This window comes from Maniola hyperantus, chromosome 16 (assembly GCF_902806685.2).
Source record: "Maniola hyperantus chromosome 16, iAphHyp1.2, whole genome shotgun sequence".
NCBI classification, from domain to species: domain Eukaryota; kingdom Metazoa; phylum Arthropoda; class Insecta; order Lepidoptera; family Nymphalidae; genus Maniola; species Maniola hyperantus.
In genome coordinates, this window is record NC_048551.1 from 4,542,626 (window position 1) to 4,559,012 (window position 16,387).

Below are 16,387 nucleotides of genomic sequence, written 5' to 3' on the forward strand. Positions count from 1 at the left end.
TACTTTTTTTTAAATTTCATTTTATGTAAAAAAGATGTACCTAAGTGAATACGTTACATACCTACCTAGTACCTACTTATCTAAAGTGAAAACTTAATATTGCGGTCACATATTTTGTAGAGCGTCTTTATAAGTTTAAAAGTAACATACCTAATCAACTTAGTTTCTGAATTGAAATTGAATTGATAGCAGAATAATGATCTAGCTTTCTTTAGCGTGGGATTCGAACCTATGATCTTATGATTTTTTTTGGTTTATTACACGATGTATAAAATAAGCCATGTCTTTTATATTCGACAGAAGCGCTCTGAGAGGCGATATAAGAACCCGAGAAGTTTTGAAGCGCCCTCGCTTAGCCTCTTACCCTCTTAAACCCTCAACCTTGTCTATTTCTTGTTCTAAGTAAGCTTTTGTTTTGTTAAGCTTATTAGAGACTCTTAAGTAATTATGCTTTTATTTTGTACGTTTTCTTGTGCATTGAAATTTTAAAGCATCTGATGATGAGACTTTTAAAAGCCTGTTTTTAGGTTCGTAGGTTATCATTCCGTTGAAATTGGTAACTGATTTTTAGGTTATTTTTGGCCTGCTTGCACTAAAATTGCACACTGTGAGGTTTGGAATAAAGAATACTATTAGCAAAAGAATACTATTAGGTACCTGCCTACTAGGTTCAGGCACAGAATATATAACAGTACTAACGTAGTTCAGGCTTCTATTAAAAAAATTAATAGTTACTTAAGTTTAAAATGATTTTTTTTAATATGCATTAAAAGCTGCTGCTTTGATTTACCGCGTGTAGTTTAAATAACTTTTCCCGAAAAGAATCAGCCGGGCTGTACGTACGTTGAAATGCAAACGCGTATACTTGTACAAAGTACATATTGTATGTAATAGCTTTAGTTAGCTTTGAATAAGTAATAAGTATGAACGAAAGCTATGACAAGTCTTACGATGACTGTAACATTTTCCAGCTGAAGTAGGTTCTTATTATAGACACTTATTTGTAGAAATTTTCCTAAGTAGTATCTTCAATAGCTCAATTTTCATTATAGATAATGGTTGCCTTGTAATTCCCGTCACCCTTGGAGCCTCATGAAACGAAATAAGAGGTCGTTAGGCTACCTCGTAACAACCATAACGCTGATGACACTTCGTGAAGAAAATTATAGTGTGTACCCACCCACAGACAGCAGCCACGACAAAATGTGACAGTACCGGGCATAGTTAAGGTCTTCGCACATCACACAGAATAAACACAAAAATGTGTGAAGACCTTTACTGGGTAGGTAGGTACGGGAAAAGTTGCTAGGTATGGTCCGCGACAGGTAGAAATGGCAATCAAGGTATGTACAAGTAAAGTTACCAAAATAGGTTTGGTTCATCAAAAGCAATTGGTACCTTAAAGAGAGGTGAAGAGCCTAGTGGTTAGGCCGCCGGCCTTATTTTCGGGAGGTCGGGGGTTCAATCCCGGGTATGCACCTACAAGTAACTTTCAGAATTAATGTACGTTTTGAAGTAATTAAATATCACTTGCTTTAGCGGTGAAGTGAAGGAAAATATCGTGAGGAAACCAACTGAGAGTTCTCCATGATATATTCAAAAGTATATTAATGCCTAGAGTTGTCAAAGGTGTGTGAATTCTACCAATCTGCACTGAGCCAGAGAAGCAGACTATGGCCTATACTCTTTTCATTCTGAGAGGAGACCCGTGCTCGGTAGTGGGCTGGCGATAGGTGGTTCATGATCATGATGATGAATCCAGAACTATAACAATATATAATATATATTTGGTAACTTTATCTTTGGAGCTTTCATTATGTAGATAGCCAGTCAGCTTCACAGGGCGGAAGGTAATTTGAAATGGGTCAGCGATGGCAGGTGCCTAGCATCGCTCCTAAGGGAAAATGTTCTGGAGAGCCTTTTACTTACGTTTGGAATTTTCTATCTACTTTTTCACATTTTTATAAAATAGCTTAGTCAGCGAGAAAAAGGTAAATTTTCACGTTTTCTTTTTATGGTGTCCCACACACCAAGATAAGATAAGATTTTTTTAATTTGATGACTTTGCCCTATTATAAAAATTTTCTACATGTAAATAATATATCTATTTATTTATTTATTTACTAGCTGATGCCCGCGACTTCGTCCGCGTGGAATTAGGTTTTTAAAAAATCCCGTGGGAACTATTTAATTTCCCAGGAGAAAAAGTAGCCTATGTCACACTCTCTAGGTCTTTATCTATACCCATGCAAAAAATCACGTCAATCCGTTGCACCGTTGCGACGTGATTGAAAGACAAACCAACAAACCCACCAACCAACAAACAAACACACTTTCGCAATTATAATAAGGGTACTGATTTAAGTACTGTTAATGTATGTAAGTATATTTAATAGAAATAAAGTTAACGTTGCCCTTGACTGCGAATAAAAATTACAAATTGCATTCAAGATGTATGATGACTTATCAACCAAAAATGCTGGTTATCTGCCTACAGACTTTAGATAGCACAATCAAGGTTGACCAATGTTTACTATTGTAACGCCTGCTTAACATCAGCCAGTAGACCGTACAATTATATATTCTGTGGTACAAGTAACAAATGGTAGGTACACAAATTTAGACAAATTCCATTAGGTAAGTAAAATACCTACTAGGGATATTACTACCTACTAGGGACTAGGGAATACCTACTAGGGACTATAGGGATTTGGAATTTTATGATTTTCTAATTTCTGGTATGGTCTGGGTGGTGGGCATCGGTCGTGGCTAGTTACCACCCTACCTAAGGGCTTACAAGGGCTAACTTGTATCTGAATAAAAAAGCTAGATTCTCGTGACGATTTTTAAAAGCACTTACTTGTAAGTAAAAGATTTTTTGAATAGGTAAACATCATTCTATTTCAATTGCAACGAGTATATTGTGTGCTAAAAAGAAGAATGTGAAAAGTTTTTTTGAAATACCTACCAAGGAAATTGTGATTTTCCGGAATAAAACTGCCTTTGTCAAAACTGATTAATCGGATGTACCCTGATAAGCTAGCACACAGACAGACAGACTGACAGACTGACACTTTTGCATTTGTTTGTACCTAGTAAACCTACCTACCTAGAATGGATATTATGGATTCTTAAATTAAAATGGGGCCAAGTTCTTAATAAATTATTATGGCTTATAAAAGTGGAGGAATTTCTGAATGTAGGTTTTTCAATAGTACCTACCTAGATAGTACGTACAAATTTAATAATATAAGTACCGTGGAACTGTACCTATTAAGTTTCGTTTTCTCTGTATTCACTTCTTCGTACATAATAATACCTACATGAATCATTTTCGTTTTTATTCGCTTTATTTATAAAATAAAAATTACAAGTGCATCAAATAGAATGAAGTAGGCATCAATACAATTCCCACGGTCCCCGAAATTTCACACAGCACGCCGTGATCCGAGAACTAATTTCGAAAGACCAAAAAAGTCGTTGTCCCTTCGCGACCTTGGCTGACGTTTCCAAGTCAAGTCAATAGGTTGCGTCTCTGACGTAACGCCTCCTTTGCCTTCTCATACCGTCAGAAAGCGTTGCGTGCGCGGGCGCGTCGTAAATAAACATTCGAAATTAAAAAATTAAAAAAGAAGAAAAATCGTTTACTGGTTGTAATATTTTGAACGTGAAGTGACTCCTAAGTGCAATAATGTATTGAGCGCGACATTTGTATACTGTTGAGTAACCATCGAGGATTACTTATTTAATTAAATGTAAGTTAAGTAGGTGTCAAGGTTGTTGCCTATTTTAAGTTTTTTAAACGTTTGTGATTCCGTTAAAGTTATTTGTAAAGGACAATATTTGTGTTGTGGCTTCGCCCGCATGTAATTTGGTTTTCCACAGTTGAAAGTTGTTTCGGATACATTCGAAATTTAAAATAATTTACACCTACACTCATGAGTATGTGGGTAGGTAGATAAGTTACCTATAAACGCAACACACGTCTGTCTGTTCATTTCTTTTTATCGATTTAGAAGAAAGATACCTACAGAGATAGGTAGTTACATACCTTGCATTCTGGAGACGAATACGGACGTAGGCTGCTTAGTCAACAGACTTCAAAATGGAAACTAGATATGAAGATCTGTACCTATATTTTGTCAATGTTTACACATAGGTCTGTGTGTTCACATTAGTCTTTCCGTATATTTTTACCAAAAATCTTCATCACGATTTTTTTGCTGAAGATCTTCAGAGATTTTTTTATAAATGAATGAAATGAATGAAATGAAATGAATGACTCCTCAACGAACAAGAGCTAATGACTAAATCATGATCATGATGTAATTTGATCATTAAAAATTGTTCAGCTTTTTCTAAAAAATATTATAACGATCACGGAACAGAAAGTTTTTTCTGTTCCTGAGTTCCTGATTAGTGATACCTACCTACCTCTCAGAAATGCTATATAGTCGTAGGAGTTCGTAAATTGACGAGTCCATCCAATCAAATTGAATGTTCTAGAAGAAACAATCAGATATTTTGACAACAAACTAAGTAGGTAGGTAGGTAGGTAAATAGGTATTGAGTAGCCAGTAGGTAACTTGTCAAACTTGTGTTAACACGAGGACGATAAATCAATATGCATAGAATACAATAGTTATTTAGAGCCTCAATAGCTCAACCGGTATAGGAGTGGACTGAAAACCGAAAGGTCGACGGTTCAAATCCCCGTTGCACTATTGTCGTACCTACTCCTAGCACAAGCTTGACGCTTAATTGAAGAGGAAAGAGGAATATTAGTCATTTAATATGGCTAATATTCTTTAAAAAAAAAAAAAAAAAACCGGAACCAATTTAATAACTCGTCATAATAAGTTGTACTAGAATGAAAACCACTTTGATATACCTACTTTAACATACCTACTTTTAATCACTGTTTCTTATTAAATTAATTTACGAGTTATAAGACCCGCAAATTGATATTGCGCTGGAACCATGTCTCATTAACATTGAAATGACGTCATTTTGACGTCATCATCAGCTCGAAACTTCAGTCTAGTACTGAGGTCACTAAAATGGCAGCCACGCGCATAAGCAATTTGCGGGACTTACAGTACCTACTATATGACATTGAACTATTCCTCTTCCAAGCGTCACCAGGAGAGTGTCTAGACTCCACCCCAAACCATAGACTCTGATAACTCCAGAGGGTTAGGACATGTCCAGACTATCAGGAATTCATCTAACACACTATCAACAATCCACCTAACAGTAGATCCTGGTTTAATATTGTGGTAGCACAGAATTATTTGTACTTTAAAGTCATGTAGTTAAAATAGTAGGTAATTATACCAACCTTAATAAAAATTAAGGTCTTAAACAAGGTAAAAACTACCTACTCAAAGCTTCTACTAGCGAATAAAATAATTTTTGCTCGGAACTTAATCTTATAATATCAACAATTAAAAAATTTTTTAAACAAGCTTTTATTCATGTATAATATTATATTATTAAAACGAATATGTAAAGACAAATCTAACGAGCCCAAACGCGATGTAGAAATACGACGGAGAATACGGGGAATCTTAGGTTTAATTTTTCAGAATTCCGTAGTAAGTAGTTTTTTGCATTAGGTTAAATAAATGACTAGGTATTAGTAGTTTCTCAAGAACATAGACAATGAGAAAATTGCATATTCCTAGAAGGTTCTGTAGCCTTTAGTTTAAGGATATAAATAGCTTTTTCATAGTCATTAACCTTTTAAACAGGGACGAGGCGACCTGCTTTGCTAGTGACCATAAAAACGGACAGGTGTTTATCGACCCTAAAAGGAGCTTAGCCCTTTATTTAGACGCGCATCGTTGGAGCCACTTCACTAATGGCCTCACCGGACTTTCTTTTTAGTGTTTCACCTCTGAATATGGACGTCTATTATAACCCCATCTGACGATGAACAGAAAAACCTGTTTCTAATCTTTTTTTTGGCCTTAGTCTGCCAAGTTGGCCCAGTGCGGATTGGCAGACTTCACACACCTTCGAGAACTTTATGGAGAATTTACAGGCATGTAGGATTTTCTCACGATGTTTTTTAGATTAAATAACATGTTTTTTCCTATCTGTAAGTATCACATTTCCGTTAATAAAATTAAATTAACACCTTCCTACCTAATTCCAATTTTGTGCTCAGAGATTTGATTTTTTTAAACAATCCATCCAAACTAATTATTATAAATGCGAAAGTGTATCTGTCTGTCTGTCTGTCTGTCTGCTAGCTTTTCATGGCTCAACCGTTCAACCGATTTTGACGAAATTTGGTACAGGGTTAGCTTGCATCTCGGGGAAGGACATAGGCTACTTTTTATCCTGGAAAATTGAAGAGTTCCCACAGGATTTTTAAAAACCTAAATCCACGCGGACTAAGTCGCGGGCATCATCTAGTTGTTAATACTATCATAAAGAGTGTACAATGGATAAAATTTGTAGGTAGCGCGTCGTTAACCGATACCTACGTGTCCACTTCTGGATTTAGGTCTCTTATACCTTTACGACTTATTTTATATCGTCTAACCACTTACCTACTGTTCGGGTCTGGCAACACTGTGTTTTCTGGTGCAAGGTCATCATTTCAGCACCTTGGATCCCCAATGTCTAGTTCTTCCCCACCGATTGCCATTTCAGCTTTGCATCACGTTTCTAAATTGAGCTATGTATATTAGTTAGGTATTCGGTTTCTTCTATAGATCTCCTCATTTCTGTTTCGATTACATAGAGAAACTCGGATTATACTTCTCTCGATTGCCTAAATGAATGCCTTGATAAATGAATCTGAGATACTTAATTATATTTTATTCTCAATTGTATTCTCCTAATATGTCTTGAGCCTGCTATAATAAATGAGCTCTACCTACTCACTTAAAATTCATCGTGTGACCATTGATGCAAAATTATTACAGCATATGCCAATAACATACGTAAATAGTTACATACTTATGCCACCTGCCTCATACGATGCCTAATATACATACCTGATAGGTATTGTTAATAACTTACGGCAATGTAAGTATACACCTAGCTGCCACTATATTGTAACGAGTAGAATTTTTATAGTAACACTTGCTGCCCCGGCGAACTTCGTACCGCACAGTCAATTCAATTTTTTTAATTTTTTCTCTCCGTAAGAACCATCCTCGTACTTCAAGGAATATTATTAAAAAAGAATTAGCGAAATCGGTTCAGCTGTTCTCGAGATTTGCGATGACCAACACATTTAGTGATAGTTCATTTTTATATTATAGATTTAAAATAAGTGCAATTAAATTTTTGTGCACAGTAAAATTCTTTTTACGGGATAATTGGTCTCAATTATTTTACAATAATTACATACAGACCATATTGAATAAATATTAAAAAATTGTACTTAAGTAGATATGTATAATTAATTATATGGTACGTTTATATTAAACTCAATTAATTATTGAAGCATGCTCGTAGGTATTGTTTTACCCAAAGCACAGAATATATAATAGTACTAACGTACCCAAAGGTGCGGAATCCCGCGCCAACTGCTACGCGCATGCGTGTCACAAGCGTACGAATTTGTCTTTACTTTTTATTTTATTTATTTTTATTTATTTATACTTTATTGCACACAACACAAAGTAAACATACAAAGAAAAACATACAAGGATCTTAATCTAATAGCTGTAGGATGCAAATACGGCCTTATCGCTAAAGCGATCTCCTTCCAGGCAACTTTACATTTTATGTGACTTTTAAAACACAATTAAGTATTAGCTTTGCTTAGCTGGAGTTTTCTACCTACCTTTGAATTAAATTTACAATTAGTTGACCCGCTCCGGCTTGTGTGTCGAATGTTTATCGAATTTATCTGAAACAAGACAATTTGTCAAAAAAATCCTGACGGTTTTCCCGTATATCTCCTTCGTGAAAAGTTCCTTAGTGTCTCAAATGATCACACAAAACAAACTCTATATAGATATACCTAGAATATAGATATACTTTGTTAGACACTAGATGATGCCCGCGACTTCGTCCGCGTGGATTTGGGTTTTTTCAAAACCCGTGGAAACTCTTTAATTTTCCGGGATAAAAATATATGTCCTTCCCCGGGATGCAAGCTATCTTTATACAAAATTTCATCAAAATCGGTTAAACAGATGGGCCGTGAAAAGCTAGCAGACAGACAGACAGACACACTTTCGCATTTTATAATAATATTAGTATGGATGACTTAAAATCACATGTAAGTGATAGGTACTAGTAGAACCCGCATGTCTATCGATGGAATCCAATACCCGATGGTTCTTTGGACCACTTTCTTATAGCTGTCTCGGATAATGCTCGGTTCACTCGTCTGTAAATGGAGTTGAATGATTGCAACTTGATTTGATGTGTTTTTCTTTATATTTTTATAGGCCGTAGTAGATATTTCCTGTGGTTTATCATCGTGTTGATCCGTTAGGTATAAATTAATAAATAACTAGTGATGCCCGCGACTTCGTCCGCGTGGATTTAGGTTTTTTAAAACCCCGTGGGAACTCTTTGATTTTACATTCCGTCCTTTCAACTATCTCTATGCCAAAAATCAAGTCGATTGGTTTAGCCAATGTGTCAACTGTCCCACATTAGCGCGCGACCCCGTTCCCAGAATATTTAATTTAAAATTTCTTGATAAACCTTGTAATTTTTTTTAACCCGACCCGAGACTACCCTTAAGATCCGCAATCGATGCTAGCCAGATCAACGAGCAATCAGGCTTTAATATTCCTCCTTCCTCCTACGTATCCAATAGCTACTGGGAAAAATATTCATGCAAACAAAATAATAAATGTATAAAGCCGCACATTATATTGGCATCCTACCTACGCGACTCTTTATTTCTGTTATACCGACCTTGGCTTCAAAAGAATTGTAGGGAAGGGTCCCTCCGCACCTTGACAAAGGTGTTCGACGAACCGCGGCTTTGAGCCATCAAACATTGACCTGTGCCAACCGTTTGTTATATTAATACCTTATATTTATTTCTGACACCTAATTCATATTATTTCAAATAACAACAGTTAACTTTTCCCGATTAAAAAATTATAATATACATACTAGCTTATGCTCGCGACTTCGTCCGTGTGGACTACACAAATTTCAAACCCCTATTTCACTCCCTTAGGGGTTGTATATTCAAAAATCCTTTCTTAGCGGATGCCTACGTCATAATAGCTATATAATATATTTAGATTTTCTGAATTGAAATTATGTTATCTGAAACTCGATACCTACTAAAGCAATACTTGCTCAATACATCTTATAATTTTTTTTTTTTAATACAATAAAACTTAAAGCTAGCCTTATCTAATTACTATATAAATCATGACCGCGTGGAATGGTGCCAAGAATACTGGCTGCATTTCCGCGCTGGACAGCCAGGCTGATCCGCTGCGCAAAAAATGAGCCAGCCCTTCTGTCACCAGTTGAGGCTATTAATCGCGGTGAAATGTCTCGTAAAAAATTTTTAGCACTAAGACTCCATGGCCCCAGGGTCTCCACGGCAAACGGCACAAAAATGTAACTCTCTATAAGAGAGGCATACTTGCGCCGCTTGCCGTTTTCAGCTGTTTCTGCTGTTTCTTTTCTTATAATTACATCTCAATTTTATTACGTTTAATATTATACGTATTTCGTTCTTCATTTCCACCATATTGGATACTAGCTGATATCTGCGACTTCGTCCGCGTGGTTTTTAAAAATCCTGTGGGAATTCTTTAATTTTCCGGGATAAAAAGTAGCCTATGTCACTGTCCAGGTTTTCAACTATGCCCATGCAAAAAATCACGTCGATCCGTTGCTTTGTGGCGCATATTGCCATTTCTTGACACGATCTTTAAATACCTCAAACCTCTGATCTCAACTGGGGGTACATTCCTCAGTACGCGATCGCATTGCAGCAACAAGGCCGCTTTTATTTTTTAGGGTTCCGTAGCCGAAGATTGCCAACGGACCCTATTACTAAGCCTCCGTTGTCCGTCTGCCCGTTAGCGGGATGTATCTCGTAAACCGTAAAAGGTAGAAGTTTTTTACAGAATGTGTATTTCTATTACTGCGATCAAAATGGCCGTCATGAAAATTAAAAAGTGTGCCTGAGGAACCCTTCGTGTACGAGTCCGACTCGCACTTGTACGGTTATTTATTACTTTGATGTATATAGGATAGAACTGTTTAAAGCTTGTCTCGCGGTTCAACAGGCATTATCCTCTGAAGCTGTGAATGAGCATCAAACATGTATAGCTAATTAACTCTAAAATAGCACACCGTGGCCTGTCCCCGAGCTTATCGGTTGTGCTTAAAAGTTAACAAAGTTTTACCTACAAAATGAGAACCGACTCGCCATTTTAACTTTGTGTCAATTTTCATGTCAGAAGTAGATACGTTTTTAGTCCTAAGGTTAAGGTGAACCGAACCATATTGGCATGACAGTTGGCACATAGAGTTAAAATTGCGAGTGAGTTCTCATTTTGTACGGACTATATAAAAAGTGCAGTGAATGTATAGCAAGTGATATACAAATTGAATCGTATTTGTGGTATAAATAGAATCAATAAAATTGATAAACGAATTGGGTGTCGAACAATTTGTGGTACACCAAGCGAATGTAACGAATATGTGCGGTATTTTATTGTTTGTTTATTGTTTAGGTATGTGAAACATAGTCATTGTTTTTGTTTTGCTTGTGAGGGAATGTGATAATGTATGTATTAAGCCCACTAGTGCCTTATCATTATGAGATATTGCATGAGCAGATGCCTGATAATACCTATCAACTAAATGTTTGTAGATATGTTATTGAGTATTGCAGTTGCAAAATACACATTTCGTAATACTTAATTTAGGGTACCGTGATAGCCAAGTGGTTAAGACGTTTGCCTCCTATTCGGGAGGTCGGGGGTTCGATCCCGGCCACGCACCACTAAGATACCATTAACTTTTCGGAATTATGTATACTTACCTACATTTTAACTTTTTAAGCAATAAACTATCACTTTCTTTAACTGTGATAGAAAACATTGTAAGGAAACCTGTGTTTTTTTAAATAAAAATAGCGAACAACGGAGCAGGCGGGTCACATGATGCTAAGTGATTACCGCCGCCCATGAACATTTGCAGCACCAGAGGACCCGCCAATGCGTTGCCAGCCTTTCATAAATGTGTTGGTCCGCCCTTTGAATAACCCCATGTTGGTATCTAATGGGGACACCGCCGAAGGAAGATATAAAATATGTAGAAATCATTTATTTGTTATTTAATGACAATGACATTGTTCTCTTTTTTATAAACTAAGAAAAGAGGTTTACATATGTCACACCTCCCTTCTTAAACAATAACTTCCCTTACTATCTTAACTATATACATCATCGATGCCAAAACGTCTTGGCGGCCCTCGTTTACGAACAGACTCGCGACGCGCCCTGTCCACCACAGCTACCTCGGGCTGCTGGCTAGTGCTGGGCTCAGGCGCCGCGCGACCGGGCGACCAGGAGCTCGTCTCCCTGCCGCTCTCCTGCGGCCCTTCCTCGGGTGCCTAGCTCAACGCCACTGCCACCATCGCGCCCCTGGACCGTCCCGCTGCTGATGGTCTATCACCAGTTTCAATGTTAATTGAATTACCGATATTTGAATTAATTTCTGAACATTTTTTAATCTGATCGACGTGTCTAAATATCTCAGTTCCATCTCCAGTACGCAGCTTATAATTTGTACCCCCGCTTCTTTCTATGACATCCCCTTTTAACCATCTATTGCCTGTTCCGTAGTTCCGGTACCACACCCTACTTCCGACCTCGAACGATCTTTCGACTCCTCCCGCCGCAACCTCTTGACGTGCCTGGGCAGATCTAACTATATCCTCCCGTTCCGGCTTTAACTTATCCAAACGCGTGCGTAATGACCTGCCTTGTAACAGTTTGGCTGGGCTTTCTCCTGTCGTGCTATGCTCGGTATTCCGATATAATAATAGAAAACGACATAACGCTGTGTCTACGTCTACACCCTGTATAAGAGCTTTCTTTATTACTCTTTTACAAATCTTAACCGCATTTTCCGCAGCACCATTAGACGAAGGATGATACGGCGCTGAAAAAATTTGTTCAATCCCGTTCTCGTCGCCACTATAAAATATGTAGAAATCATTTATTTGTTATTTAATGACAATGACATTGTTCTCTTTTTTATAAACTAAGAAAAGAGGTTTACATATGTCACAGAAGAAGTTGATTATTCCACAGTTTGCATGTGCGTAGAAAAAAGAAACTGGCATAACGGGCGGTCGAAGTGCACCTGGCAGCCAGGTGGTGAATGCCTGCGAGTTCTCCATAATGTTCACAAAACTGTGTGTGAAGTCTGCCAATCCGGACTTTGCCAGCATATTGAACTATAGCCAACCCTTCTCATTCTGAGAGGAGACCCCTGAACCCTAAATCAGTTTTCAATTTTCTTTGTTTTTATCTAATTTCAGGACTACGAACGAATGAGGCAAAATGACAAGAAAATTTCTCTTCTGTTTCCCACTGCGGTTGGGAAACATTGTGTTTGGATACATTGTGATTGTGAGTACTTTTATTTGCCACCTTCGTTACTGTACTCGTGTATCATATAACTGAAATGCTATGGTTATTTAGTCGGGCGCTAACAGTTTGACGACCTCCCTGGCGCAGTGGTAAGCATGCTGTGGTCTTATTAGTGGAAGGTCCCGGGTTCGATTCCTGGCAGGGGTTTATAATTTTATAATTTCTTAATTTCTGGTCTGGTCCGGTGGGAGGCTTCGGTCGTGTCTAGTTACCACCCTACGCGCAAATTCGCGGGCAAAAGCTGAAACTAGATATTTAATTCAATTAGTGAACATTCTCGTACTCCATAAACGACATGCCTAATAAACAACAATTATTATTTACTAGCTGATGCCCACGACGTCGTCTGCGTAGATTTACGTTTTTTTTAAATCCTGTGGGAACTTTTTGTTTTTTTTTTTTTTTTTTTTTTTTAATTTTTTTTTCCGGGATGAAAAGTAAAATCAAGTCGATCCGTTGCTCCGTTGTGACAGAAGGACAAACCAACTAACCAATAAACCAACAAACATTTATAATTTTTTTTACGATATGGGTAGTGATTTTCCGTGCCTTGTTATAATAAGTAAGTTTACTCGTGGCAAATGTTAATTAACTGTTTTTTTTTTCAGATAATTAGTTTAGCAGTAGCAGCATTTCATCTATACCAGCTGGGTTTAAGTCTCACTTCTAGAGACGAAAACAACGAGAGGAGATTCGGAAATTTCGAAAAATTGGAGACCATTTTTGGGACACAGAAGGAGGATCTAGTCACGATAATTGGAATAATATATTACTTAACGTATGTCATTATAGGATTGCTGATGTTTATGTTCTCGGCTATATTCACCTGTGGCGCTTACAAGGTACGAACTACTATACTAAATCGTAAATATATAAAAGGAAATGCGGACTGACTGATTGATCTATCAACGCAAAGCTCAAACAACTTGACGGAACGGGATTTGGCATGCAAATTGCTATTATAACGAAGACATTTACTAAGAAGGGATTTTTGAAAATTTAATGCCTTAGGGAGAAAAATAGGGGATGAAATTTGCATAAACAACGTGGACGAAGGGTACTCCTCTATATTTTAATTTATCTTTAAATCATAAAGTATTTTCTAAAGCTTTTTATATTTAATTATTTTGGATGTTGTTAACTAAACTCACGCCGAGTCAGATTTATGATCTGGTTGGATCCTTTTGGCGTCAACGTTCATTTAAATCTGCTATTAGAATAAAATAACTTGCTTTAATGGTGAAGGAAAACATCGTGAGGAAACCAGCATGCCTGACAGTCCTCCGTAATGTTCTCAATAGTTTGTAAAGTCTGCCAATGCGCACTTGACCAGCGTGGTGGCCAAATCTTTCTTATTCTGACTTTTTTTTCTAATTTAATTTATTTTAATTTAATTTATTTCTTCTTCTATTCTGAGAAGGGACTCCTGCTTAGTAGTGATCCAACGATGGGTTGATCGTGATCATGATGATGATGTACCTATCTTGTTTACAGGTAAACGACTGCGCGATCACGACGTTCTTCATGTACAGCTTCGTCCACATTTTCTTCACTGTCGGTCTGATAGTGTGGGAAGCGCTCACGACGGGCTGGACTCAACTTGCGCTGATTGTTGTATCAGATGGTAGGCACACGAATAGATATATAGACCAGAGGGGAAGCTTCATACTAGCGGCTGGCTGTAGGTTCACTCACTCTAGCGCAGCTCACGCACACCACGACGTGTCACGGACGCTCCATTTGCCGCCAAACTGGGCGCACGGAGCGTCCGTGGCACGTCGTGGTGTGCGTGAGCTAGTGTGAAGCTTCCCTTCTGGTCTATAATATCTACTCGTGTGTGGTAGGTGTATTAACATTAATAACTAGCGGGCCCGCCCTGGCTTCACGAGGGTAGAATTTCCGAATATATTTTCTAAGTGAGGATTATTATTTGTTATACAGTAGCCGGCAGGAAATATTGTACATCGACCTATAGGTACAAAGAGATAGCGGTTTCTTTGAGCGTTGTCTCTGTCGTTTAGACCGACAAAACGTCACATAGGTATGAGTGACAGAGACAACGCTCTACGAAGCCGAAACCTCTTCCTAAGTAGATGTACAATATTTCCTACCGGCTGGCTACTGTAGCTAAACCACCTCGGCTTCACTTGGGGGTGAATTTCTGAAAATCCTTTCATAGGGAGACTCTTACAATCTAAAGAGAAAACTTACATGTAAAATCTCAAGTTTCTATAAACCCAATGTATGTTGGATCATATTATGGCAGTCACAGTCAGTCAGTTTATCCATCTTTATGTATCTATAGGTAAATAGATGCTGTCCGCGACTTCATCCGCGTGGAATTAGGCTTTTTAATTATATGAGAACTTTTTGATTTTCCGAAATAAAAAGAATCCTATATATTATGTCTCTCTCTCTCTCTCTCCAGGATATAAGCTATCTCTGTACTACCTCTGTACCAATTGCCCGCTACCACAGAATATTTAATAGTACTAACGTACCGCTACTTCGAGGATTTAGGTTTTGGTTTTTTACAAATCCATTTTTAAAAAACCAAACACTTGTCCTGGAAAACTTAAATTTTCCTGGACAAAAAATATAACCCATGTCTAAAGTATCTCTGTTCCAAATGCAGTCAAAATCGGTTCAATGGATGGGCCGTATCCACTGTTTTTTGCAATAATAATACCATACTAATATTCGTTTGTTTGTTGTTTGCAGTGCTCCTCCTAGTTTGCCTGTTCAGTGTCAAGTACTTGATGGAGGCAATAAGGACTGGCAACGTCTACCACCGGCCCGGAGAAGTGCTACACAAATATTGACACAAGATCGACATTTTTGTCCATAGATAAAACTGAAACTCACAGATTTGTACATAGATTACACTGAAAGTTACTAGCCCTTTGAGCTCAAAGAGCTTTTCGTAAACTGAAGTGAAATATCCTATGAATTAGTATAAATAGAAAATGGCGATTATGCAGTTGTAAACGTTTCGTATCACGGGCTTTAAACCATAGGGGCGTGCATTGTACCCCTACTTTTCAGGAGATAAATAATACGCCAAAAAGATTTTAAGTATCATTTTCTTAAAAACTATTGGTCCTAGATCCCAATGCCGTCAGTCCTAAATTTACTAAATTAGTTATCATTAATACTTAATTGTTTATTTATGTTAAACTAGCTGATGCCCGCGACTTCGTTCGCGTGGAATAAGGTTTTTTAAAAATCCCGTGGAAACTCTTTGATTTTCCGGGATAAAAAGTAGCCTATGTCACTCTCCAGGTCTTTTGCGACGTGATTGAAGGACAAAACAACAAACAAACACACTTTCGCATTTATAATAAGGGTAGTGATATCTATTTGTTAAAAAATTAAACTTAGTAATTAATTTAATTAAAAATGAATTAATTAATAAGTTAAAATTAAACTGATCTGTTTAACTTATTATCGTTAATAAAACATTGTAAACATTAATGCAACGTCCGTTCGTAGATCTGAAATATTATTATGAACTTACGCGTCCAAATTTTCAGTTAATTTTGCATTTTTGTGTATATTTTGTAGTCATTATTACGTACTTACTTTATTAGTTATTACGTATTGTGAAATTTAAAAAATATAAAGTTCGATAAAGTTTTTCCTTTTATTTTTAAACTTAACAATTGTGAGTTAATATAACTGAACTTAATCACCACAATAGCTAAAATAAAATTCGAACAATAGGCTACTTGACAATTTTTTTAAGTTGGTCTTAAATGGTTAATATT

The 16,387-nt window shown here is 37.1% G+C and overlaps 1 protein-coding gene across 1 annotated transcript; it reads left to right on the forward strand.

Annotated features, from left to right (window-relative positions):
* The first annotated feature begins 3,541 nt into the window (after nt 1-3,541).
* On the forward strand, nt 3,542-16,253 carry LOC117989337 (uncharacterized). Its single transcript, XM_034976681.2, has 5 exons — nt 3,542-3,755; nt 12,509-12,599; nt 13,229-13,462; nt 14,115-14,244; nt 15,342-16,253. Exons 2-5 carry the CDS (start codon nt 12,531-12,533, stop codon nt 15,440-15,442), a joined length of 534 nt encoding a protein of 177 aa, XP_034832572.1. The 5' UTR covers nt 3,542-3,755; nt 12,509-12,530; the 3' UTR covers nt 15,443-16,253.
* Nucleotides 16,254-16,387: the final 134 nt, after the last annotated feature.